The sequence below is a fragment of the Vollenhovia emeryi genome, unplaced genomic scaffold, assembly GCF_000949405.1.
Source record: "Vollenhovia emeryi isolate VEMERY1.0 unplaced genomic scaffold, V.emery_V1.0 DF939134.1, whole genome shotgun sequence".
NCBI lineage: Eukaryota > Metazoa > Arthropoda > Insecta > Hymenoptera > Formicidae > Vollenhovia > Vollenhovia emeryi.
In genome coordinates this window covers 2,389,202-2,417,058 of record NW_011967232.1, presented here as the reverse complement: position 1 = coordinate 2,417,058, position 27,857 = coordinate 2,389,202, and the positions used below count along the sequence as shown (strand labels likewise).

General features: G+C 39.0%; 1 protein-coding gene across 8 annotated transcripts in view; it reads left to right on the top strand.

Annotated features, from left to right (window-relative positions):
- LOC105567825 (neurotrimin) overlaps positions 1-27,539 on the top strand; it is a 187,638-nt gene extending 160,099 nt beyond the window's left edge. For 3 of the 8 annotated variants that reach the window (XM_012023027.1, XM_012023029.1, XM_012023026.1), the window contains exons 4-11: positions 2,699-2,906; positions 3,135-3,290; positions 13,469-13,597; positions 17,726-17,863; positions 18,377-18,541; positions 19,347-19,415; positions 19,785-19,853; positions 25,126-27,539. In XM_012023027.1, the coding sequence (XP_011878417.1) occupies positions 2,699-2,906; positions 3,135-3,290; positions 13,469-13,597; positions 17,726-17,863; positions 18,377-18,541; positions 19,347-19,415; positions 19,785-19,853; positions 25,126-25,274 (1,083 nt within the window). In that variant the 3' untranslated portion in view covers positions 25,275-27,539. Of the gene's footprint in view, positions 1-2,698; positions 2,907-3,134; positions 3,291-13,468; positions 13,598-17,725; positions 17,864-18,376; positions 18,542-19,346; positions 20,359-21,454; positions 22,852-25,125 lie in introns of those variants that run through there. The other 5 variants (XM_012023028.1, XM_012023031.1, XM_012023030.1 and 2 more) reach the window with 5 other exon arrangements.
- The last annotated feature ends 318 nt before the right edge of the window (positions 27,540-27,857 follow it).

Sequence of the window (27,857 nt, the reverse complement as noted above, 5' to 3'; positions counted from 1 at the left end):
TTCCACATGTGTCGGATTTCATATGGCATACTGTTATCGTATAATTATTCGCGTGCTCCCCGAGGCAAATTCGAGGCCATCGATTGAAACATTTAGAAAAATTGAGGTCGCCTATCTATATTTATTGTAATCGAAAATATCAAAATTCTTTCCCTTCCTCCCCCTCTCCCTTCCCCCTTCTCTCTTTCTCTCGCTTCTTTTCTTCTACATTATTATTTCTTGCCCCATTCACGTTGTGCGAAATGATAGCAATGAGAATGGATATAGAACAGGATAAATACAGTACCTGCTACTAATACAAGTGGATGTTCTTATTATATGAAAAGCAAGTATTAGCACGAATATAATTTTTATATGTCAAAGTAAGAATTCAATACTTGGCTAAAACTGTCTTCAGATTTCGGTATAGAAACGTTGCTATTTATTATTTTTTGATGCCAAGTATTTGATTATGTTTGCGCTGCATTTTATGTGTGCAGCACTTTAATATACCCGTATGTTCTGCATATATTTCTGTGTTCTGATTCTTCCACGGTTTCTTTTATTGCAAGACACATAAAATAACAAATGGAATACTGTTCTGAATTCTGACACGAATTATAAATAGTCTGAAGTGAGCTTAAGAAAACGTTTTCAACATGGCAAATTGCTATTAAGCAAGATTCGAACTTTTCTTGCCTCTCCGTGCAAGAAGCGCTTGCACAAATTAAATGAAGATAGTATCTACTGAAATCCCTACGGCGTTTATGGTCCGTAGACTGCGAATTGGACGGTCCTAGTTTACGTACCGTTATCAAAGACCTCGCATAATTGCTTCATTTTCCTTCAGTTAATTGAGATGACGTAACAATAGGATACAATTCATTTTGCCGAGTAGCGACAACACTCGCCAGGAATAATGCAGCCCGACGTAAGCTAATAATACGTTCTTTCTTTCCTGAAATGATGATCAGAATCAAGTAGAAGTTTATAAATTATTCTGTATCGCGAGCTAACTCTACTCGTCACGGATTTTAGTACATCTTATTAAGCGAGTAAATTAAATTCATACGTTTCCTTTAAGCGCATTTCAGGAATGTGTCTCGGTATATGTAATATAATCTGCAAGGTATCCGCCACCCGTCTTTTGAAAATTTAATGAGAGATGAAAGATTTATGTTCTCGTCGTTCGACGAGCTTTCGTACACTCGGTATTCGCTCCTCGCATTCCGAGGAGAAAGCATATTTCGCATTCAAAAATTTTCTTCCAACGGCATTTCGATTCTACTATCCATTCATCCTTCTAATCGAAAGGCTTTTATATGAAAATGCGTTAAATGCTTTTCTATGTTGCAGCTGAGACATTCTCAGTTGTAAATTTTTATATCGAGAATTATCATATCTTTTCTTGTAAAAATACTTTAAAGTATGATACCGTACATACGTCTTAATCTACATAATGAACTGGGTTCTTGTTTTAAAGTTATTAATATACTAATAATAATGTGAACTTTCTTATACTCGTAACATTTTGATGTTAAATCTTATGTGCTTGTTCTTCCTTAAAAAAAAAACAGAAATGGCATTTACATTTATCTTTGATTATAAAAGCGTTTCTATTTCATAAATGTGTTTAAATTATTTTGAATTCAACTTAATTTTAAACTTAGGTCATACGTAATCTTTTTATATAAATTTCTATTCAGATTTCGTTGTTAACGACAACACTGTCAAATGTGGGATGGACTTTCATCCGTTATGTCGATGAGAATACGTCAAGAATTGTGTCGAGATGAGTTATTAAAGCGATATTGTAACGAATACTACGAAACGTCGTTCGGTACGAGCGTGTAAGTGCGCGTTCGCGTGTATACGCATACAACACGTAGCACAGTCACGCATACATGCACAGTATAAATACATATAAGTCACGCCTACATACAATATAAATACATAAGAGCCGAGTACATACAGGGAGCTAAAATATTCGCGAGTGAGCTGATCTTTTCTACGGGCGATACTCTCCAGTCGTACTACTGGAAACACGAAACATACTTGAGTTGCGCTTGCGGTGGAAATTATACTGCTGTAGAATTCGCGAGACTTCGGGCATGTTTTGCATGCTCAAGAAACCTCTTGCCCGTATCGAAAATTCAACGACGAAAGTGTGTGAGAGACAGGCGGTAGTAGGAAGAAGAGTGAGTAGTTCTAAGCCTCCGTCAGTTCTCGAGATGTATGTATATGAGGGTTGGAGAGTACAACTTTACCCGATTATTAAGAGGACGAAACGAATACGATATTTTTCAGCGAGACATGTATAAACTCGTTAGAATATATGTTCAAAATTATTGTGAATGAAAAAGAGATATCATATATCAGTTACGTCGAAATCTCATATACAAGACAAATTTTACAGACGAATCGAATATTGAATAACGTCTATGAAATACATCGGTTTTTTCAAAGAGAAAAATGTATAGAAATATACTTTTTTATTTAAAATATAGTTGGCTTAGTTTAAATGGCAAATAAGTAAGTGTTATCTAACTATTTATCATTCAATACTGTGCACCACAATTAATCTTGCGTTTTATTACTATAATTAAACAAAATGGGAATAGGAGACGTTAAAGATACTGCGATAATTGAAAAAATTGGCAAAGCGGGAGTGTAAAGTTGAAAAGAGTTTAAAAGAAATATGTTTTATCGTATGTTTCAGGTGGCATGGGTGCGCGTCGACACGCAAACTATATTGTCGATTCATCAGAACGTAATTACTCAGAATCCCCGAATCACATTATCGTACAATGATCACCGCTCGTGGTATCTTCATATAAAGGAAGTTCAGGAAGTTGATCGCGGATGGTACATGTGCCAGGTGAATACGGATCCAATGAAGAGTCGTCAGGGTTACGTACAAGTTGTAGGTGAGCAATGTTTTACGTCAATTTTAAAAAAAATACACACACCTCTTATACTTGGAGTCATTTGTACATTACAGTCTTGTAGAAAGTTATATTTCTATCACCGTATCATTCAATAACTCGAACAAATCGTTGTAAAAGTACGTGTCTGCGGACAAGCGTATAAAGAATTCAAATTCACGCAAATATAACTGTTGCGAAAGTATAATTTGTCAAACGTTTGCGTTACAGTACCACCGTCGATTATTACCAAAGAGACCAGCACCGACATGGTGGTCCGCGAAGCCTCCAATGTGACGTTGACGTGCAAAGCGACCGGATATCCGGAGCCTTACGTCATGTGGCGACGGGAGGATGGCAAGAACATAAATTATAATGGCGAGAGTGGTGAGTCACAATTAATTTACCATGATTTTCGCGAATAGACAACCGAGTAGAGTTGATGATATTCGGAGCTTAACGCCGGATAGGATAGTTATAACTTTCATAATGCTGCCGATAGACGTGCCGGTCGATAACACATATCGCATGCAAATGATAAATGATGCCAAATTGCTTCCCCCTAAATTGGTCACTCCTAGATTGCTATTTCTGTTTAAATATACGTTATACTTGCGGATTAATCACGAGATTATGCTCGCGATCAACGACGTTCATTTAGTTGAAGTTATTATTTTACCAGGTGCTTAGAACGTTTAAGGACGAATTTATAATTTCACACAACTTATAAGTGGCATAGTATCCCAATATCATAATATCTGATCGAGACATTAAATTTTAGTTCTTGCTAAAACATAGTATTTATTGAAAATGTAGAAATTTTGTTGTTCTCGTAATTTGAATATTAACTAATATTAATCTTGAAGTTATGTTTTCGTAGATATAATTTCGAGATAAAATAAATAAACACACATATAGGTAATATATGTATATACATAGATAATAGACGCGATAAAGCTCTCGAAAGCGAAACAATACGTTGGCCATTAGCTTACAGATAATATCGTGATAATTAAATGTATCATCTGCGTATTGCGGAATGTTTTATAAATGCTCCGATATTGAACGCAACTGTATGTGTTTATGTCAGCGATTATGACTAATTAAATCCATTTTTAGACATAATCACTTTTTATGTCTTGCATTTACGGAAAATTGAAGTTGCATTATACGCAATATATGAAAGTTAATACGTTTCTTTCGTGTTCTATGAATAATATGATTTATGTGAGAGAATACAATAATACAGACGACTACATCTCCAAACCGGTATCATCCATCCCGCTAACGGATGTTGTGCTTTAACGATTAATTATTCCTCTCCTAGTCCAACATCAAAATTCGGTTGAGTAAGCGTGGCCAGAACGCAATTATTCAGGTGCGCGATATAATCACTGCATACCGTCAAACTATAGTGTAATTTGTCCAAAAGTGCAATTGCATAGAGATGGGGTATGCTGTTTCAATTTCTTTAATGCGTGCGCCACAAATTATCAAAACACTGCTCCGCGCTGAATTTCTCGGGACGTCGTTTAATCCCTACTATATTTTTAAATGAATTGAACGTAGGCGCTTGCAGCAATAGCCGAGTAATATTTTCCATAAAAAATAAAATGGTTATTTATAGTCGTAAGTGCAATAAGAGGTTACTTCTGATTCAACTTAAAGTGACGGCAGTGAATAAGTAAAGCATTTATTGAATTATGTTAGTACCTGCTGTAAAAGATTGACAATCATTAGACACCAATATAAATAATGCACCGATGATAGCGCGGTCGTGACATCCTTGTCGTTTCAACATGATAAAAATAACCATACGACATTCCAAGAACACGTCTACCTCCTTGAATCCGTCTAGATCGATGCTAATTACCCTCTTAATTACTAATTATGACGAGACCAAAAAGTACAAGCCAGTCTGTCGGTCGGAGTTGAAATGCACGGGAAGGCGAGACGTCAAACCGTCTGTAGATTCCGGAGGGTTTCCTCAATAAAGGATAAAGGTTGGATTTAATTTCTGCGCGCTAATTTAAATTTTCATTGCCTTCCAAGCATACGCCGAGTGGCGACGCTCAGAGGATCGTCAGATCGTAAACCACTACTCTATACTAAGCCGGCCGTATAAACTGATACTGATAAATATGGATGTCGCGCGTTCTGATATGGAAAAATAGTCGATTACGTAGCGTGATCCACTGATTATCCGCTGGCGAAGTGATGCGCGATTTATTATAAGCCAATAAAACAAATTAATTGGAAACGTTCTTACATTAAAATCGACTTAGGGTGTCAATAAATGCATGCAATTTATTTTATTTGCGTTTGTAGTTCTATCTATTGACATTCTTATTCACGAAGTAATTATTTGTATGCGTATATCGTTTTATTTTGTTCTTACAATTGATTTGTGCATAAAGTCAACGATAATTAAAACAATATTTTTGAGGAATTCTTACGTAGCCAGAAGGTCACGAAATAATTTTCTTTTTATTCTTCTTTTCCTTCGAATGTGCACTCGTCATTGCACTCAATTTGACAATGTTATTTCACAATTTTACAATTACAGATACATTATTAAAAACTCTGCTAGAAACCATTATAAACACGTCCGAATAATATTAAAACGAAAACGTTAATTTGATATTCAGAGAATAAAGATGAAGAAAATGTAAACTATGCTTTAAATTACGTCTATTAGTATTTTTTAATTATGCCTGCAGAAAGTAAAATATAATAATACAAATATAATATTAATTCAGGATTATCAATAAAATTTATTAATTTTCAAAACAGTATTCTTCATTAATTTATTTCTGGGAAAATTAAATTTGTTAGTAACAATAATTGCTATTTTTAGTTTTGTGATAAGATAAAAGCTCGTATATCCAAGTATCGTTGATTAAAACGCAAATGCAAATGAGCATGACATCGCAAAAAGTTTCATCTCTTTTCGCGTTGTTCGGGCATTTGTAATGCATTAGAAAATGCAAGCGAATTTCATTGTAAATGGAAGTTGGTCATTGAACACGAACGTATTAGAAAAATCCGATAATGCGGATATGGAAAATATTATTGGCGCGGTGAGTGTCGCGTCGATTATATGTATTATTTTAAATAAGGATAATGCACTCGCGTAACAAATATTTACTGCCTTGAAAATATATGTTGGAAAGAACTTAAACTGATAGCTGACGTTATAAGATGACATTTCGTAACATTACTGTGTAAAGAGGAAATAAACTTTTATGCTCGCGCATAGCGCATGACCGTTGAGGGGTTTAACACCTTTTAGATGCTATGAATATTTTATTTATATCGAACCATTACACATACTTTATCCATTTGCATAAACTGTTTTCTTCTCCGAAAATGTCTACTCATATCTTTTTTTTCGATTCTTTCATTTTCTCTTTAAAATATTCAGTATTTAGTCTAGAGAATGGAAGTTGTCGTGTTCGAAACTCCCGTTGGAAACTTTCCAAACCGCTGATATTTTAGTAATCTTTAAAGATTTCGTACTTCCTTAAATAATATTTCAGAATTACAGATCCGAGTACTTGCTAGAAACCTAAAATGTATTTTGCTCAATTATTATGCCATTACGATATTACGATATTAAAATATAACGATATTACGAAATTACTATAAAATTAAATATAAATTTGTGATGACGTAAAAAATTAAATGATGATTCCACTCACATTCTTTAGAAATTAGTCATTCCATCCTGTAATTAGTAATCTGTAAGGTTACCGGGCGTACGTCGATATGTGATCGATATCAATCGACGGAGAGAGATGCTAACTCTCCTGGTAAGCCGGCGGTTCGTCATTCGGGAGAGGCGTCAGATTATCCACGTAATTGGACGAAATATCGCGGTGGTGAATATGGTCCGCGTTCGAGCCGTACGACCGCGTTACTAACTGATGTGTTGGCCTCTGGGGACGGGCTAACGCCATTACTTCTCACCTGATAGCCTCCAGACACCCACCAACCCTCCGAGAAAATATAGATGGTTGTCGGCTTTTCTTGCTTCCTCCCGGGCCGAAGGTATAGCCCATCCGTGCGCAGTCTGCCCTTTCGACCCCCACCTCGGGGCGAGTAACCGAAAAAGAATGGCTGAGAGAGATGAGAAAGCAAATCGAATTTAGCAAAACTATCGCGCGTCGAGGTGGTGCCGCTGTTGGACGTGATGGTGGTGGTGGTGGTGCGAGGCACCTGCAGGTACAAGGGAGATTTACCTCTGGCGGACAGGTACCGGAACTGATCGTGCGGAAGGGCGATGGCGAGAACACGAGAGAAAAGATAAAAGGAAGGCGCGGGCGGGAAATTAGAGCGCCGGGGAGGAGGAAGGGGAGGAGGCCATGAGGGGCAAATAAACGACGAAGGCGGCGGAAACGAATCGTCGTGCCTTTAATGCGATCGTTCATAAGAGCGATAACGCGGCGCAATTCAGCGACGCGTCCACGGACGTCGTGACCGGAGCTAAGGGTGAATTGGCACCGGATACAGTCCGGCAGAGCCGGAGGAGCCTGGGGATATTCTGGCGTCCGGCAGCCCCGATACAGGGGGTTTATCTGCGCGCACAGGCGAAAATCCACCCTCCACCATACTTATGGAAATGCGTATACATCGACACTGGTCGATGCCGCACTCGCCCAGTGCTTCGTGCCCGGGAAACCCGATTGGTTTCTTCCACCCTTCTCGAGATGTACGAGTCCTCGAGCTCGGTCCCGCTACCTGTCCGTCGTGTTCGCGCGCCTCCATTCCCATCGGCGCTGGTCGAGCGGACCGGACCTGGTCCTTCTCCTGGTCTATCTCCCTCGATACAGGAACGACTCTAAACTCGTTCTCGGGCACGTATGTGTAACAGACGTGTACATACCGCGCAAACCATCCACTCGATCGTACACACCTACACGATTACCGCGGATCAATGTAGCCGCGCGCCCGTGATTATGTGTGTACACACGAATTGAAGCACATATGTACTGTTCACCGACTGTTAAATGTACATACACGTGAAGTCATGGACGCGCGCGTACGCCACCCCCTCGTCCACCTGTTTATACCAAGAAGCGAAGGTAGATAGGAAGCGAGAGACACATACATGGACGCGCACCCCGAGTATTTCCGTCACCGATACTCTCACGAGTCCTGGCAAGACCTTCCCCCGTTAATGCGGCCACGGCTTGTCGACGCGAGGCCGACATAACGCGACGCGACTGGAAAATCGAAACCGACAACGAGCCGAGTTTCCCCGCCGGTGTACCAGGGAGACGAACGTACAGGAGGAGAATAGGAGTCGATGTGCATCGGGTATAAAGCACGGGCGCAAAGTCTCGGCGATACCCTCGCACTCATTTTGCGCTCACACATCCATCGCTTGCTCCCAGTTCTACGCCAGGCGGAGAACACACGTACACGTAACGGCTCGAACCGGTATCGAACGCCCCGATGTCTGTGGTGCGCCCAATGCTTGCGGTGAAGAGGCACGTTACGTTTTCTCGTTACCGTTTGAGGTTCCTTTGTGCCTTCCAAACCGCTGGTAAAGTCAGCGTTCAGCACGAAGTCAATATTATCTGAGAAATTTCTCGCTGGAAACTGGAATATAATAGCTCCGTCTTTCATCCGCTTTACGCAATGCTGCACTGCAAACGTAATTTGTCTTTCAAACCTCGTGACGTCAAGCGTCCATGACAATCGATCGCTGATGTTTCCCCGAGTCTGGGCCGTAGTAACGAGCGATTTCATTTCATTTCATTTTATTTCTCATCGTGCGCAACTATTCGCGCAATTTGTCTGGAACTTGTGGACATTTATGTCTTTTTACGCACGAAACAAATAGTTACTGGAAAATGTAATGAAACATTTGTAGCTCTCGCGCATACCACTTAGCATGTACATAAATTGTTAACATGTGAGCCATTCAAGCGTTTGCGTTTGCATATTGGAAATTCCAGGTGTTTCGAGGTAGTGAGCTCTTCTTTTTATTTTTCGCTTGAAAAAAAAGTGGATCGTATAGGGGATAAAAATATATTTTACTTTAATTATTTTATAGAATACAAGAGAGATAGGTAAATTTGAAAGATACAACTGTTTGAAAGCGTGTTTGCTCTTTCACTGTTTCATAATCCATATAATTGCACATATTCGTCGTCGCTTAACACGCCTGTGAAAGCGTTTTCGCGGGCGGTGCAATAAATACACGAGAATCACTTACGTACGTCTGGTCCAACATTCGCGGATGCATTAGCAGCAATAATCGTTGGCCGAGGATTTCGCTCGGAAATGAATGTACCCGGGTTATCTCACGGTTATAACGCGAAAAAGGGCACTTAAGGCTACAAGAAAGGGGGATGGGATGAAATATCTGTGACCCATCCTTCGCTTATGGGCCGGAATACATCACGTACTAATTCCCAAATAGGTGGCCGACCCTCCACTTCGTCTTCGAGTAAGCTGTTCCGCTTATTTTTACGCCGCCGAGAATACGCCGCGGGAAACGTTATGCAAAGCACGCACCCCGGCATCGACGTGAATGGACGCTAATTTATATTTCGGAGGGGGTGCATCCGTGCGCAAGCCTCTGCCTCCGTACGCACATTCGCCGTTTAGCGAAACGACGTCGGATGAGCCTCCCCCGAGAGATTTCACGTCACCCGCAGACGCGTAATGTCCCGTGAAAATTTCGAAACATTTTCGCCGGTGCAACGCGCGCGCAGCGCGAAACTTTATCAAGTCCGACGATTGGGAACCAATTTTGCCGAAGTTTAATAACGTTATAGCTGGAGCGCTGATCTTTCTAGGTCGACGCAGGCAATATCACGTAGTATTATAGACACGTACATCAAGTACATGTCTATAACTTTAATATATGAACGTAATATTCACGTAATATGTAGATATCGCGGCAGACGCCTAACTCTCTCTTTCTCTCTCCCTCTGCATCCTGCATTATATGAACGTTAGACAAATATTTTATTCTTGCACGATAACGATGAAAAGCTTATTTGATTATTTACCTCGTTTTTTTTCCTAGCAATTTTTTCGCATTTCGAACGCTCTCATTCTTTTCGTACTAATTGGCCAAATAGATAAAGTGGAATTGCAGGTTGACAACACATACATACGTGACACACACATGGAAAACCATGGAAAATGCAAAAATTCACGAATAAAATAGAATAGAAGGTACGAAAATAATTAGAAGAGAATCACAAGCCGGCGATAACTCCATTAATAGCGTTATTCATAATGTAACGTGACATGACAACGCCTGAGCTCACGCGATATGATAATGGCGCATAGTCTAATCTTAACTGGCATCGATCGCCGCCCTACCGTGAAATAATCAGATCGCCGCAGTTAAATTGAGCCACCTCAATCGCTTCGGGGTAGGAGGGGAGGGGTGGGGGGGGGGGGCGATAAAATTTGGACGTGCCCGAAAATAATAATTGTCCGCGTTCTCTTTTGTTCGAGCCTGCCGCGGCGTGAAATCCCGCCCGACCGGGCCATATTGCGGTTTCCCATTAAGCCGAAAGTTTTAAAGGTTTCCGCTAAACCGGTAAGCGAGTAGTTCCGACACAAGGCCTGCGGGACTACTTGATTAAAATCCCCTGAAAGTGCGACCCGTCGGGCAGAATCTCCCGGCACTCTGCATTGTTTATGGAACAATAGATAGGTTTGCCGCGCAGCTTGTAGCACGGGGCCGGCTACCAAGGATTCAGCACCCTCTCGCATCCTACTGCTGCCCGGGTAACAACTTTATCCCTTTCACCGCTTTCATCGCTGCATCACGTGTATATACGTTGCGTTCCCTTTCAGCAGCGAGATCTTCAACTGTGCTGTGCGGCGAAATTTAATAACCTGCAATTTTTATTTTCGTCCGACGCGAGTTTTGTAATTGAAACGCGTGGCAACGCATAAATATGTAAAAGCGATAAGTATACGCGGTAATATGAACGCGCGTAATTTTATACATATGTACGCCTGATATTGCAAGTGTTATCGTGTTACCTGCCAATTTAAAAAGCATCGTTAATTTTTTATTTATAGTATTCTTATGTTACATGTAATTGAAACGCATGGCAAGGCATTAATGTGTAAAAGCGATAAGTATACGCGATAATAACAACGGGCGTAATTTTTATACGCGTGTACGTCTGATATTGCAAGTGTTATCGTGTTATCTGCTGATTTAAAAAGCATCGTTAATTCTTGAATTACAGTATTCTTACGTTACATACACAGTAAAAAATACAATGTTAATGTTAACATTTTTACATATCCTAAAAAGTCTATTTTAAAATTTAAATTAAAATAACATTCATCGCGTGTGTTACTTTTTGACAAATTATAAATGTTAATTAATTTATTACAACACTATACTTCACATTTATGTTTATGTTTTTTAAACCTTAAGTATGGTGTAATAAAAACAGACAGGACAAGTAAACTGTACGAATAGTTAGAAACAGCTAAAATATTTTTTTAAGAAATATGTCGATATTACATGTTTTGGTTTGTGAAAAGTTGTGTTGAAAGAACTCAAAATAATATTCAATTTTTAAATGACATATGTAAAGTGTCAAGTTATTAGGTTGATATAAATATGACACATAAAAGTGTTACAAAAATAATATAATAACATATCTGTTTTATGTTCATTTTACATTGAAAATAATAATCAAATCTTGGTAACGCCAAGAAAATTTTGACATTTAAACACACGATTTTTTACTGTGTGTTTAAATTAAATTTTAACAAAATTATATTACAAAGTAGATAAGCGTCAAGTATTCTTAGCTTGGATCAAAATGCGTGATATGTTTAAAAACGCCACACATGACTTGTAGCAACTCGTGTATTTTTATAACGTCTTATTGCTCCTACGCAGTTCGGTCAAACGGACGTAAAGTTTCTCGTGTCTCTCATACTTTCAACTTTATTACAAGGAAAAACTTAAATACGTTTTCCATCTCTGTATGTTGTCTCTTTTATATTTCATGTTGTTTTCCTAAAATGTCAGCTTTAACTAACTTAAATAGCAACGAGAAAAACCATCAACCCCATTTCGCGAATTATTCCACTTTAAGTATAAATGGTATAGTAACGAGGATACATAATGAACGATAGCAGCTTGAAAGCACTTGATCACTTGAAATTGTTAAATCAATTGTATTAGAATGAAATTAATTTCTATATCTGTTCTAAAGTGCTCGGCTAATCGCTACATATTACGCGAATTACCTGCATTTTAAGTCGTATGATATAACGTATACAGCTTGTATAATATGGAAAATCAGTCGATCGATGCTATCAAAATATGCGACACATTCGCTGAATATGTGATTTCTATATCCAGGTAAAATATATATGTCCTGTGCAATCTATTAAGTGGCGACAGCGAGATAGCGCATAGATCATTCTATCAAATACAGCAGTTTCCCTGTTAATATGACGATCCGCTTTACGTCGGTCTGGCTCGATATACGTGTACGCGCACGCGATGCGTTATCTGTGTAATCGCTCTCGAAATGAGAATAAAGAAATACGTCAAGCTATAACATGCGTATGGCATTATCGTTTGTGTCATGCATCATGAGGGTAATCAGAATCATGCCATCTTTTTAAATGTGTAAGGTGAAATTTATTAACTTTTCCATGGAACGGAAAGTACGTTGCTCTAATGAATATTTATAGGTTCCATTTTTCCCGTTGATCGGGAAAAATATTTGATTTTTCAAATATTTTCCGAGCATTTATCGTCAAGTGGCAGTTCAACTTACATACGCTGCTTACATGCGTCGGGTATTATTGCTGCTGATTGTGAGATCTCCGCCGAACGAAATCGGTGGCAATAATGCGATTATGGGTACGCGATTGTCTTTAATGTCTAAACAGCTCTTGTGACAAAGTACCGACGTAATTCGCCTTCGCAGAGTTTAATCTACCTCCTATCTGCTTTATGTCATCTGCGCCAGGCATATCAAACCAACATGCCAGAAATGAATGCAGCGTAGATGCAAATAGCTCTCCGGCAAGGCGCAAAGTGCTCTTTGTCGCACGACATGCAATAAAAGTTTCGACGCATATGCGCATCGCGCGCTTTCAGCGGCCTGCGCTTCGGTGAATGCTGCTTTCTTTGTCGACATTATCGATATCTATAGGTTTCGGAATAATGCCGATATTATCGCGCTACGCTTATTAATTCGTGCGAAGAATTACAACTGCGGCGAGCTGCGCTCGCAAAATTGTATTACATATTATACAATAATTACTTTGCCCAGAATATGATATGAGGATTTTTCAGCGATCTGCTATCTACAACGCAAAACACGTTTTAATTAAAAAGTATCGTTTAATTCGAAATTCGATTATTAATTAATTGCTTATAGATTTCATAGCCGAGTTTACAACCCTGTGTATTTTCACACAGAAATTTATTTGCAAACATTTTATGTTGCAATAAAAACTGAAAATGCTGGAAAGCTATATTAAATGCATTTTCCTAAACCTTTTGCAGTTTACATACTAATATATGTGAACATTTTATGTTCCAGTGAATGTTGTGGATGGCGAAGTGCTGCATATCGTCAAGATAAGCCGTCTTCACATGGGGGCTTATTTATGCATAGCTTCAAACGGCGTTCCGCCATCGGTGAGCAAACGCGTCTCGCTACGTGTGCAATGTAAGTTACTAATTTTCCCACGTTATCAAAGAATTTCCATCACGCGCATAAACATTCCTTGAAATTTAGTACACATAAACGTAATATGAATAATGGATGCTGTTCTTAATAAAAGGCAGGAATTGCGCGCAGTCATACAGTTTCTAATGAAAAGTAAAAACGCCAAGTAATATCAAAAGATTTGCCGTACAATGTAGTATTTATTTATAAATACCGATCGGAGAATCATTTCGAAATATTCGTAAACCGATGGATACGTGCCCGTCCACCGGCCATTAACCTAACGAATTCAGATAAAACCAATAGTTCGCAAAGGCAGCGATTTTAATATTGATTTCTCTGATTGAAAAAGTTTGTGGGAATTATTTTCCAGCGTGAGTATCTCGAAACTGAACCAATCGAAACTTCGCAGGATCGTGTCGGATCGAACATAAATTAAAATGCCTGAAGTATATACTTTCAATGTTTTATATTTTCATAGTACTTTTTCAATATTCAAGTTATTGAATAAATTTTACACACTAAGTATTTTTCTCAATTCAACTTAGTAGTAATAGTTTTTTTAATTTAGTAGAAAGAGAAATACTTTCGGTCGGGCTTGACTCTGGTAGCCTATTCATATTTTCTATGTGAATTCTGTGTATATTTTCAAACCCAGCAAACTGCATACTGATTTGTCATTCTTGAAATGTGGTTCTACGGTGGAACAGTAAATCCACATAATTAAATTGATTTAAGTGGTGGATTTATTATTCCACTCCGGAGAACTGCGTCTGAAGAAGGTGACACTTTCTCGAAGATGACGCTTCTCTCCACCTAATTGAGATTCATATCGGTCCAGTTTTACTTATTTTATTATACTTTTTTAAAATTTATTATACTTTTTATTATACTTTCCCGTGACTTGACTCTTGAAAATTAATCAATCAATGTACGAAAAACAATTAAAACAGTACACATATATATATTTACGTAATTCACATGATTCCGTTTATTTTATTGTATTTACAATGTAAATACCAATATCGGACATACGTATTTTTAGGGATTTATTCGGTATAGATTATATTGATTTTGCATCAATATCATACTATTGAATACTGGATTTGGGCTGACACTATTGATTCCTCCATATCTATATGCCATTAGCGAAAACTACGATGTCATCGTAATACTATGCACTTTGGTATTATGATAAGGGTAGGATAAAACGTAGGTAGGAGCGACTATTGTCGCGTAAGGATACCGGCGTATTTTTCTGTACAAGAAAAGATGATAAGAAAGGATGATGGAGAGAAACCCGTTTTTATCACCTCTCCCCCCTCACCCGATTGCGAGGCGCGCGTAACTTGGTAAATGCTGGTCGCTGGAAGTAGTAAAGCACGATGTTGGATATATTATACTTTTAATGAACTCGACGTGGTTCATAAACGTTAGAAATGAAATAAAGCCACTACTTTTCTTTGATATATGAACTGCGCTAATATCGTTGCTCGTGAACTAGTTTTTATTAATCTCTCGACATTACGCCTGCGTTGTATATAATTTCCAACGAGCCTTGTCGTGTTATAAATACCTTGTAGTATTTCATGTTCTATCGTGCCTAGATTCGACAATGTATTACAGGGTTCACGACGTAACATCAAATAAAAGTTATAATTTTCGTGACAATTCTCTCTAGAAGACTAAAACTACATGTTTTTTAAACATTCATTATAAGCGTTCGTTCGTGCAAAATAATTATGTGTAGGCCAGACAGCAAATTTGTATAATCATTCATGAATTTGAGCCACGCATTAACATATACTGCGGTGTAATTTAAATTGTAGTGTTTTACATCGTATTATGAAAATTTGAGAGGGAATATCGATGGTTGTATAAAAGATAAACATGTTTATTTATGTAGAAGCAGGGTGAGTGGACTGATCGTATTTAACGAGCACCACTGCAACTCGGTGAAGACTGGTTGTTTCCTCATCCGTAGAGGCATCCTCGCGCGATGCGCCATGCATTAGGTCGGTTTTCAACGTCTCATTTAGCCACCGATTTATGGGCGGCTACTTGACCCAGATATGGTCGATATGCGTTTGTTCCTCCCCGCGCAGCCATTTCAACCGTCGCCCATTCACCGACAATTCTCGAGTTCTACGTAAGTTTGGTGTGCGAAACGCGTCTCCACGCCGTCTTTTCTGGCGCATTAGTTTACCACCTTTGCGCCTCTTCCTTCTTGCAAGCGAGCACAAATATTAATAATTGTCCGGAAAATTCGAGCGGCGATTCCATATGAGAGTCACGGGTCAACTATTTGACCACTTACACGCGACCCACGTGGCATAGTATTTCTTCATCGAGTTTCTGAGGGATATTATATGGCGTATTGTACATATATTTTCCCGGATGCTGATCTGCTGACGGTACGTGCTGCATAATAAACGCATATTACTAACTCATGGCATGAATTAATACCGGTCGTGCATCACAGAAATATGTCGTCTAACAACTTTTTCAGTGACTTAATCTCTAGTGCATTAGAAGTGCTACTATTATTGTGCTCAGTGTGTAATTATAATACAATTTATATTAAGATTTGCTGTACATTCCAGCAACAGTTGATTACACGAAATTATACGAAAAAAAATTTTTATGGTTTCACTTCTGGAAAAATTAAAATCTGAAGGCAATATAAATTGTAGTACAAACATATACCATAAATATAATATATACTTACCTTTTGTCGAATCAGTGTTCTTGATTCAATACTTATAAATGTTAAGCGTTACAGCAGCGTGAAACAATTTTTAAATATGTCGCAGCGCGTAAGTGAATGTTTCAATAAGTAAAAATCATATTTTTAAATTATGTATTGAATGCTATGCAATGAAACTGCAGTCTCGTTTAGTATCAACAAATTTATTGATGGCTCAGAAGGATGGTTGGGAAGGGAGATAGATGGAAAAACTATTCTCTGTAGCGCCGTTGAAAGTGCACTCTCTGCTAGTAAATCGCGATTTACGTCCGTCCGTAAAAGACAAAACTATGACACGACCCTATCCATGCATCGAGGTATCAATATCGATCGAAGAGAAATAGTCGCGTACTCACGATACACCAATACTGATTAAATTTTTATATAAAATGATACATCCTCTTTAGTACTTGTCTATAAGATAAAACTTAATTAGCAAAATGATAAGCCGATAGTTTAATAAAAGTATGCATATTTCTTGCAAGATTGAGAATTTAATGTTAAGAAAATTTCTTACAAAATTTTATTTAATTGTACCCGAAAGATTTCTTTCTTATTAGAATATTGGCGAAATATAATTTGTAAAAAATAATCCAAGTAGCAATAATACTTGTAAATTTGCAGTTAAAAGATATCGGAAATGAGATTTTTTACCGAAACAGGTTTTTTTTCATTAAAAGAATGAACAAAATTAAGATAAATATCGAAAAGAAGACTCTCTTTATGTTGCAAACGTTTTTGGCCTTCCAGTAGGAAAGTTCTTTTTGAAGCCAACGTGCAGTTACATTGCACGTAACAACATGCAATCGTCTATTTTTGGACAATGCTTTTAAGTCATGACAACCTTCAAAGCAAAGATGAGAGACTATATACCTATGTACCTATATATAGTTGCATGCAATACTGCGCGTTGACCGAATTTTTTTTTTTGGCGAGGTTCCACTGAATTTTCAGACGTCAAAAACGACTTGTAACTTAGAGAGAAAAAAGAATTCTAAATACATATTTGTACAAGCTTTCTACATTATTTTAATGAGTTCGCTGATTAGCATTTAACAGACTGCTTCAGCGTTAAACTTCATTGACCTAATCTCAAGCTGGATAATAATTTCCGTTGGTTACTTGCAGTATTGCGCTGCATTTGTATTTTACAAATATACCATGTAATTATATAAAACGTACTCGGCGGGTCTTTACGAATAATCGTTAGTTGATTCAGTTGTTATAATCAATTTAAACTCTAAAATATTTTCGCATTTCCCATAATTACTTTTGTCTTATATATACCTATTAATGCAAATTTATTCATTGCGTCCCATCGTACCTAGCAACTGGAAAGTATATATACATAATTCATGGTGAATATCATTTCTATCTTACAGTCCCACCCATGCTCTCTATACCAAATCAGTTGGAAGGAGCGTATATTGGACAAGACGTTACTCTTGAATGCCACACCGAAGCTTATCCGAACTCGATAAATTATTGGACAACCGAACGCGGCGACATGATAGTCTCTGGTAATTTTAAGAATTTGAATGCACATATTCCCCACTATCGGTCATTGCATATTTGACACTTGGTACCATTTTATATTTAAAATTCAGATAGTAAAAGAAATAGCGTTTTAGCTTTCGTTGAATTTTTGCTGTTACTTTAGCGCGTTTAAATATTATTGCAAATTTGTTATGAAAATAACCATACAACAAGAATATCCAAATTCACAATACTGACATTTTTGAATATTTAAGTTCCCGTTTGCTTATTTATAAAATTGTGTACCACAGTTATTTCAGAAATAAATGTCAAATAGCATTTTTTTTCAAGCTTATTTACACACTTAACATTTCAAACTTTCTACTCACTGAAGAAGTATGACAGTTATAAAAACAAAGTCGTTATTAGTATGTCACAGTGTGAAAAACTGTTATGTACATTCCGACACGCGTTAAAAATCTTTTCTTATCACAATTTCACAATTTCACAATTGTAATTTTAAATGGAAGCCGGAGAACCTGGTTTTATTGGCACAGGCAATTCTGTTTCAGGCGACAAGTACGAGGCGGTAGCCACCGACAGTGGTTACAACAAATATATGATGCTAAAGATAAGGAATGTCGGCCCGAAAGATTTCGGTTCGTATAAATGCGTCGCACAAAACTCTCTTGGCGGAACGGACGGTGTCATCAAGCTAGATGGTAAGTCGTGCAACGATAATAAGGATACCGGTATAGATCTGGCGTGATGCGAATAAGAGCAAAGTAAAATTCGATAAAGATATCCTCGTAGAGTGAAAACGTTTAGCGTCGCGCATTGAAAAGTATCGAGCAAAGTGATATCGCGTTGTGGTCTATTTAGAATCGATTATTCGAAGTCGACGTCTGCGCGCTAATGGTGAAATAATTGGTTTCCAATAGTCAGTTACTTAAAGATGTTTGAGCCTTCGCCGTTAACGAGCAATAGACGAGATTGAGTACACTTCTTTCACGAGCATTAATCATAATTGCTCGTTAAATTTGTATCGAATGTAATCAATCGAATATGACCTAATGCAATCATCAAAAGCCGCTTCTGTTAAGGATTTCGTTTTATTAAATTGAAAAATGTAAAAACTTGCAAATTGCGAAAATTCCAATTTCGAATAATACGCAAAAGCAAAATGGATAGACGTAATAGGACGTGGGAGTTGGTGAGGTTTCACGGCGAAACTCCGAAATGTGTTGTTTTCTTGACAACGCTAATAGTGGAGTAGAAAGGGAAGTTTTGTTTAGTTTAACCGACGACACCCACGCGAAAACAATTGTAGACCGCTTCAACGTGTCTCAGCATCGCGGACTTGTGAAGAGTAATCATGAAATCTAGCGCAAACTTCCGCGCCGTGATGATACTCAACATATTTGTGTCCATCTCCAGTATCATTTACATCCGTCAGACTGCAATCTTATACATTCTCGCGTGAATTTAAATAGCATTAAAATACACCGCTTGTTTACTTTAACGCAGAAATCCCAGCTCCGTCGACAACGTCCACGACACAGCCGCCGTATTACGCAACATCAGCGCACAAGAATGGTAATTAAAGCTATCTAAATATGGATATTGTTCCTCAATTTATGTCTGTATTCGTTATACATACGACAAGTACGTGTATGCGTAGGACAGCTGTAGAAAAGATACACCGTGATCTAAATTAAGCCGTAAGGTAATGCAGTTATTACCTTAAACCGCCGGAAGCGTCTAATGTGGATCTCGAAATTAGGTAGAATAACGTTTTAACTCAGGACCGAGCGAAACCTCTGTGAGAGAGCGAGAGAGAGAAAGAGAAAACCGGCATTTATTTATTTCTCGATTCCCAAGTAAAACCATCCGTTTCCACTCCTCGTTCGCAGCAGCCTACCGTAGAGCACCAATGTAAAACCGCCTTTGTGTAATGCATTTTAGGTAGAAACAGTAACAAGAAATCACGACAACGACCTATCGACTACGAGGTCGAGGAATGGCGAAATCCAGGTCAGTAAATATCTATTTTAACACGCTCCGCGTAGAGCTCAGGCATTTCCCACGACGATACACGTTCCGTCCAACCGCCATGTCGTTCGAGTAATTAGCGTAATTAAAACCTCGTCAACGCTGTACGATCGGGTGGGAGGGGAAAGAGCCTAAGAGAGGAAAATCCACTAAATTGGCAATGCTCGGTGATCCACTTTATCCGCGAGCGAATTACTTCGTCGCGTTACTCGGCCCCTTTTATTGACCGGGAAGGATTCTGCGGTCATTCCTTCGCTGTCGTAAAATCCAATGTGAGGATGTACGTTAACTGGCTGTTTGCTTAAGTTTATTGAGCGAAAGTCAATAATCACGTGAAATTTTTTGCGAATCTAAATGAAAGCTGACCGTAAATAAAAAGATTGAAAAGTTAAAAAGTCTCGACGGAAGCTTTTGCTCAACCATAACAAAAGAAAAAAAAAAGAAACACACACACGTACACAATAGCGACTGATATTTTCTGTTCTTTTACTGAGTTTAATTAATTTTTTTATCGAAAAATGTTGAATAATAATAATTTTCCTTTATTATAAATATCAAAAGGTTTGCAGTTGTATATTATTATAATTCTGTGTACACAAAATTATTGTATGTACTGTGTTGCGCTCTATTACAAATGGCCTTGTATTGATCAGGTTTAAGCTGTAAGGGATTATAAGATGTCCTTCGAAACATTTTCGCGTAAATCCCACATACAAGTTTATTATCCCCAGATTCTGAATTTCAGCCACATAACAGTTGATGTGTTCCACGAGGCATTCAATCACATTTCATGCCTCGACAAATACAGTAGAGGATTGTTGCTTCGCATTGCGAAAATTTGACGTGTTTTTCAAGCAACGGCAGTTATAGTTAAGCACATAGAAGTTTTAGAGTCTAAATCTGTTACACGGATCGTTTCCCGCGATGTTTTCATAGATTCGAATTTCTATTGCAAAAGGTAGAGTTCGCGCGTTAAAGACTTGAAGCACTTCACAGATCCTTATATTATACAAGCCAGCTGACGGAGATTGGCGGCAGAATGCAAGTTCAAAACTCACTTGGAATGACTTTGTTCAAAGATTCCCCCGAGCGTCGGGCCAGCTCTCCCTTCCTGAAGTTTACTTTCAATTAATGAAAAACGAGCTGCGTTGACCCGCGGCCGTCTGCTGCCTCCGGTATCAGGAAGTGGAAAGGAGGAAATGGAGAGAGGCAAACTCCTTCATTATTTTTTTCTCTCACTTTATGTCTTTTCCTTCTCTTCTCTAAAAATCGATTGACTTCTTACCTCGTGTGCGTACCATTGTAATTTGTACACTGTGCCCGACTGTTTCTTGCAGTGAATCGCTTCTTATCTGTTGTTGTGGAAACAATTAATATCCTCTTTACAAAAAATCCTCGCGAATTTAAATTACTACAAATTACATGGAATGATTTTGATTTACATTTTAATTTCCATTTACTTTAACCTTTAATAGTACACACTTTATTAAATCTAATTAAAGAAATTTTATTGCAACACGTTATTTTACAAAAATTAATTTCTTCAAAGGGGCAAACTTTTCTTGTGTCACTTTCTTATGTAGATTATACCGATGAGAGACAACAACTTCTAAATGTTATCCATTACATTTGATACGATTAAAATGGAATTTGTGCAGCGGGTGATTTTTGTTATGCTATAAATCAATCGGGAAAAGTTACTGACGTATCTTCGATAAGTGGCCCGGCGATTTTAGCGTTCGTTGTAACTAATCAGAAGTTCGAATACCTTGAAGCGATTTCGAAGCCACTGAAATATAATCAATGGTAAGAGAATGTATAGACTAAAGCGCCAGTAAAGATGTTGTTAAAGTGTTGGAAAATGGCTCTGTCGCCGACCATGCGGAAAGTCACGTACAGTGGATTTTACTGGTAGGTGGGAATAACTTTTTCCGAACGGACGTGCGGTTTCGACGTCCGTTTCTGGCGGGCAAGCCAAGGGGCACGATGAACTACTCTCGAGAAACGCCCTGCATTTGGGACGACTATCTGCCAGTGCTAGGAAAAAAAGTGGAAAAAAAGGACATTTTTCCCCAAGTCGTTACATTCTGACTTTTTGCGGAGTATAAAATTTGATAATATCGTTCTAAACGCCCCGAATATCTGCCCGCCGAGAAATAAGAGAAAATTCTCCAGAAAACAATTGATTTCAGTTTAAACTCTATCAGAGTTGCGAGACGGACGGACAGTGGTAACTTGGAAGAATAATTTAGAAAATGATTGACTTATTAATTGACACTAATCTCTACAATAAAATCTCGGACTATTACAGTCTGCGCACTGTGTATTTTTGCGGGAATGTTGTATCGTATAACAATTGTTAAAAGAGGTACTGCGATAACAGTTTTGTCAATATGGCCTAGTTAAAAAATTTTCCGTGGAACAATTTGAAAGTGAAACTACATGAAGCGAGTAAAAGTTTTGTTTCATCCAGATAGTACCGCCGTTAATAAATGCAACTTGTTACAAGGGAATAGATCCTAGATTATTCGATAATGCCGTGGGTGGAAGTCATTAAGGTAAATCGAGGTCATGAAGTTTTATCACCGCAATAATCGTGCATTCTGATGTATGGCCCACCGTCATTGATATATTCGTTTCTATAACATTACTGACTATACATTGGTGCCACAGGTGGCGATGTTGATTCGACTTCAATTCATTTATCAAAGTTCGGACAATCAATAAAAGTTACCGTCGGTAGATGTGAGTTTAATCAGATAAAATGGAGCTTTTTCTCAAGTTTCTGACGCCTGCATATCATTCAATCTATCTCATACAGTAGATATTTATAGAATTTACCGATAACTGTTTATACGCTCTTCAGACTAACGTGTATAAACTTACCTCTTTTATTAATACACTTATCATTAAATCTATCTAAGGGCTCATTCACGCTTGATACGGTTCTACGTGTCGGGACTTTTCACTCGTTTTATTTTTCATTGTTACGATCATCAGACGAGATTATAAAGAAGCATGTATAATTTTGTTTTGCTCGCAAAGTCATGTTGAAAATTACTTTCTTTCGCGCACCGGAGCGTAAAAATTTGTTTAAACAACCTTATTAAAGTTTACGGACTTTAAGTGTAGCTGCCGAGCACCGGAAGCGCGATATATCATGACGCGCTTCGCGTAGCAGCTCCTAGCAGCTCCGTATCTCACCAGTGTCTCATCGCTCTTCTCGCCACATAACAAATGAAAAAGCTCGCAAGACACATCTGCGAATTACTGCGGCGCCGCAATTAATCCAGTAACATTTCATCCAGCGTTTCTTTGATGGTAACGACTGATAAGAGCCGATTTAACAGACGTCGGATGTATTTAATCTCAAATGAATTTACCCTTCCTGCGTTTCTCGGGGGCCTGGCCGCTCCTCATCGCCGAGGGTTTTATCTCGTTAAAAAGGGATTTGTGCGAGTTGAACATCGCAGAAATTCCGGTAGAACCGAGAGTTCGCTCGAATTTAATTCCCGGACGCGCGCGCGAGCGTAGGGGGGAGGGGGAGGCTCACGGCTCTCCCCCCGACTCCCGTCTCTCTCTCTCTTTGTCCCCCTCCCCCCCCCCCTCGTTTCGCATTATCCGCAACAACTCCTCGTATTTATCTTCCGTATCCGCTCGTTACCGTACGTGCATGTATACGGTCGCGCCGAGAATGAGGCCACCGAGGAAATGAGCCGCCGAGCTTGACGATTTTCGCGTATTCTCAAGCGCTACCAACTATTTGTTCCGGGCGCCGCGCAGCTGGCAAACGGCGGTGGCGCCGGCCACGTTACGTGAAAATACAGCCAAGAAGTTGCTCTGAAACGCGGTGTCGACGGTTGTGGTGTTCGCGGTCGGTGATACAAAGTGCGGATGGTATTCCGGTGGTCGTCCGCCCCGCGGCTGACTCCATTCACCGGGGCAAAAGAATATTACTTCTTGGTTGATGAATAAACTGTCTCCTTTGAAGGACACTCGATCTTCAGGATTATATTTCTATCGCAGATATGTAATCAAACGGAAGTTACTTCCGCTTACGGTTGTAAGAGAAACGACATTTTTTTTATTTCTCGAGTACAAAAATTTTATATTTGTTAGTCGAAGAGCAATTGAAATTTTATTTTTAAATATATTCATAGTTTTTTATAATTTATGATTTATTACGAATAAATAATTCGTGTTTCTATTAGGACAATATTTGATTAATAACGGTTTCTTTTTGTTGTAAGTTGGATGACACAGTCCGTGTTATTTGGTTGATAGACAGATTTAAACTGGTTCTAACTATTACATATCGATTAAATGTCCATTTCCAGCGAATAGCCTGCAGCAAAAATATTATATCGAAGAAATGTTCGCGACGAATATTCTGAAGCGATTTATAATTGACTGCATATGAAATTAGTCGGTTCAATTTTTGAAAACTTGTTCACTTAATGACTCTATCAGCAAAAATAACTCGCAGCTTGTATGTATGAGCTATCTAACTAGACACTTACGAATAACTGTTTCGCTCGTATTTCCCTCTTGTTCGACCTTCTGCTTGTTCCGTCGCATAACGAGTTGAATAGTCTACTGTATAATGTATTTATATCACAAAAATAATATTATTATGACCGACACGCAAATGAATTTCATCACGTATATAAATCGCAGCCATTACGCCGACTAAATCCATTAAACACACGCATTCGTTAAAAACCTTTTACCTGTTCTTCAATTTTACAACTTTTACGGTAACGCATTTTACAGAGAACAATGTACCTCTAGAGATATTTTAGGTGGTTCCATATGTTCGTCTCTATTGAATTATTGGCCTCATCAAGAACAGTAAATCAATTATCCCGGTAGGAAGAAAACGTAGGAATATGAGAGAGAAATAGAATTGAGTAGCTAAGATGTGTAACACAACTCAATTTCCTAGCTGGAATATGTACATTTGTTGATTTTCAAGTAAAACAGCCAGCATTTGTATTTACATGTTAAATTATTTATGAATTTATTAAAAATTTATTTTGTAATTATAAATTTAAATTTACAACGGCACCCAAGGACTAATCAAAGAGGAATCTCGTGTCTCATATTTCTCAGTCTTCTTCTTTACTTTGTTTCCCCCGTAGCTCATTCCTTCGGGAAGAAATTAGAAAGTTTACTTGAAACGGTTTCTGTATCATGTCCGCACAAGTGTCCCGTTCTGATGGAACAATCGCAGCGTAGTTTTGTCTGTTTGCAGACTACGATAGAGATTACGGCCCGGCGTCGATGAGGCCACCGGGTGAGCTGCCGGACGTCCACAGCCCGGGCGTGTCCCATCGCGCGCGGCTCGTCCTTCACCTATCTTCGAGCCTGCTGTCATTGCTGCTACCGGCCATCCGAAGGTGATTCTCACGTCGCAGGAACGGGGCTTCCAGTTCTAGTGTTTATTGGTCGGTAACCGGGCCGGAGACAACCGGTGCGCGCGCGGTTATCGGTTTCCGGTGCACCGTCTCCGGGAAAATGACGGACGAGTGCGACGAAACGGGCCGCGCTTGAAATTATTTTCGTACTAAAAAGTAAACTTATACAGAGAGAAAAAGAGCGTAAAGAAGATATATATATATAAATATATAAATATATGAATATATATATAATATGTTGTGTAAGTATATATGCGGTGAGTACGAAGTTACGTTTAGGCTTTCTCGACTGATCGACGCTCGTGTGAGGACAGCCCGACTCGGTTCCCTTATATACGGACAAGCTTCTCGCGTTTCGCGACCGTCTCGACGATCTCTCTTGAACGGGAACGTCAAGGAGGAATGCTGCGGCGCATACATTGAGAGCGACCCGTCACCCGCGATGTCCCTCTACCGGGGTGATCCCGGGCGCTGAATAGCTTCGGGGATTGGGAATACACTTAGACCGCGGCGAGGAAACCGAGAGTTCTCGGCTGGAAATTTCGGACATCTCGAGGACCGAAGATCCCCCGCCCGGCGCGCACGCTCGTGTCCGCCTCATCTTTTCTACTAATCGACGCGGAGATGATTAGATTAGCGAGCTTGATAATCCCGACGCAATGGCGAACCCGCTCAGACTCATTCCGGCATGACCTCCATAAGATTTCTCTCGCGCGACACACGCGGCTCCCGAAAATATCTCGATTCACAATTGGCCGCGTATTAATATAACGTTCCTCCGAAACGCCGCTCGACCATCCGTAACTATACGAGTATATTGACCCTGATATATTTTTCACTCATGTCCATCGGATTCCGATACACCGTGCGAAACGAGACGTCGCGTCATTTTTTCCGTAATTCGCTAAATTGTTCAATAACCGTTCTTGGTCGTTAACCGTAAGGCGCTAATTAATTTTTTCCTTTTGGAAGAATTGAGGGACAGATTTACGTGCTTTCTCATCGACATTTTTATGTTTCCCACGGATTTTCGCCATATCACGAGAAAGACAAGGGAACTGTATTCAGTAAAATATACATATACGTATGCATAAAACCGTAAAAAAAATTATAAATAAACAAATATATATATAGATATATACACATACGTACGGATTGTAGTTATGTCGAGACGCATCGCTCGGTAATCTCGTAATTAGCTGTTCGATTGATAAGGAGTGCAAGTATAATTCGAGCGCATGGTCCTACATGCGTTTTGCAGGGCGCGACTGCTGACAGAGCTCGACTCGGAGCCGGTCTGTAAGTTCGCGCCCCGAGTATGCGTGTCCTGGGGAAAGAATTAACGCTAGACATCAAGTAGCCTCGAATCATCGACGACGGTGACGCAGAGAGCTTCGTGGCTTCTTTTTGCGCGATTATGACATTTCGGTGGAGCGAAGTACGGTTTCTATCGCACGGTGCACCATCGCGGTTATCAGAAATCCGGAATCCGGAAAGGTGCAGCGCGTACTTCTTGTTACGGTTAACGTTGAATGTAGGGCGTACACGTAATATAAATGTCTCTCTCTCTCTCTCTCTCTCTCTCACTCTCTCTCTCCCGTTCTCGAATCACTATTCTCGAAAATTGATTGGCATCTCCGAAAGCGACACTCATATTCGCGCAAATTCCTATTTTTCACTTCCTCGTTTTGTCCATCGCGTGACGCGAGTATGCGGCTATTATGGGCATGCACGAAGGCAATGCTCCGCGACGCTTCAACCACTTTGAATCTCCTCTTACGTTGTACCTGATCATATCGTATATAAATTGCCCATCATGCCGTTCGATCTCAGGCGAAACGGATGTGACATGTTACGCGCCTTTCCCTGTTAATTCTGTAAATATTGTAGATACGTTGTGCTGTGATCAGTCTGGATCGTCGTCTTTGAGAAGATGACTCGAGGCTGCGCTTGTTAAATTGAGTGTAGAAGGCGAGTGTTGTGAATATTATATACTGTTTGAGACGACACGGCGGTATTCGTACGATAACGTCGTTTAGTAGAATACCAAAGAGGCTGCAGCGATCGTAGCTATATCTCAAATTAAGTTATGATAATGTTATTAATGTATCATGTCCGACGATTTCACTATGTCAAACGATTTTTATGTACTGGGTGCATCGCCTCGAATGACAGCGCACCGACGATTAGATATAGATAGTGGAACTGTCGGCCTGTATATCTTAATAAATCGAGTACATGACTGCCATTATGTACGCGTTGTTCATTAATAAACATCCTTGCGATAAGCCAAACATTTAATTATCCTGCAATCAATGTTCACGCATTCGCGGTAATTTCACGTTTTTATTAACATGCTTTTATTTACGTTGCAGATTTGAGTTTTTTATTATATGTTCCTGCGTTTTCTTGAGACGGAAAAGTTGAAAGGAAAGAACATTTTTCTGCAAGAGTAAAGTGAGAGGTAAGTGTCATTAATTATTTTTGCATGAGTGTGTGAAACTTAAAATACTTATCAAATACATAGTGTTTATTAAAATCATAACCACGCTTCTGAAAATTATAGTTA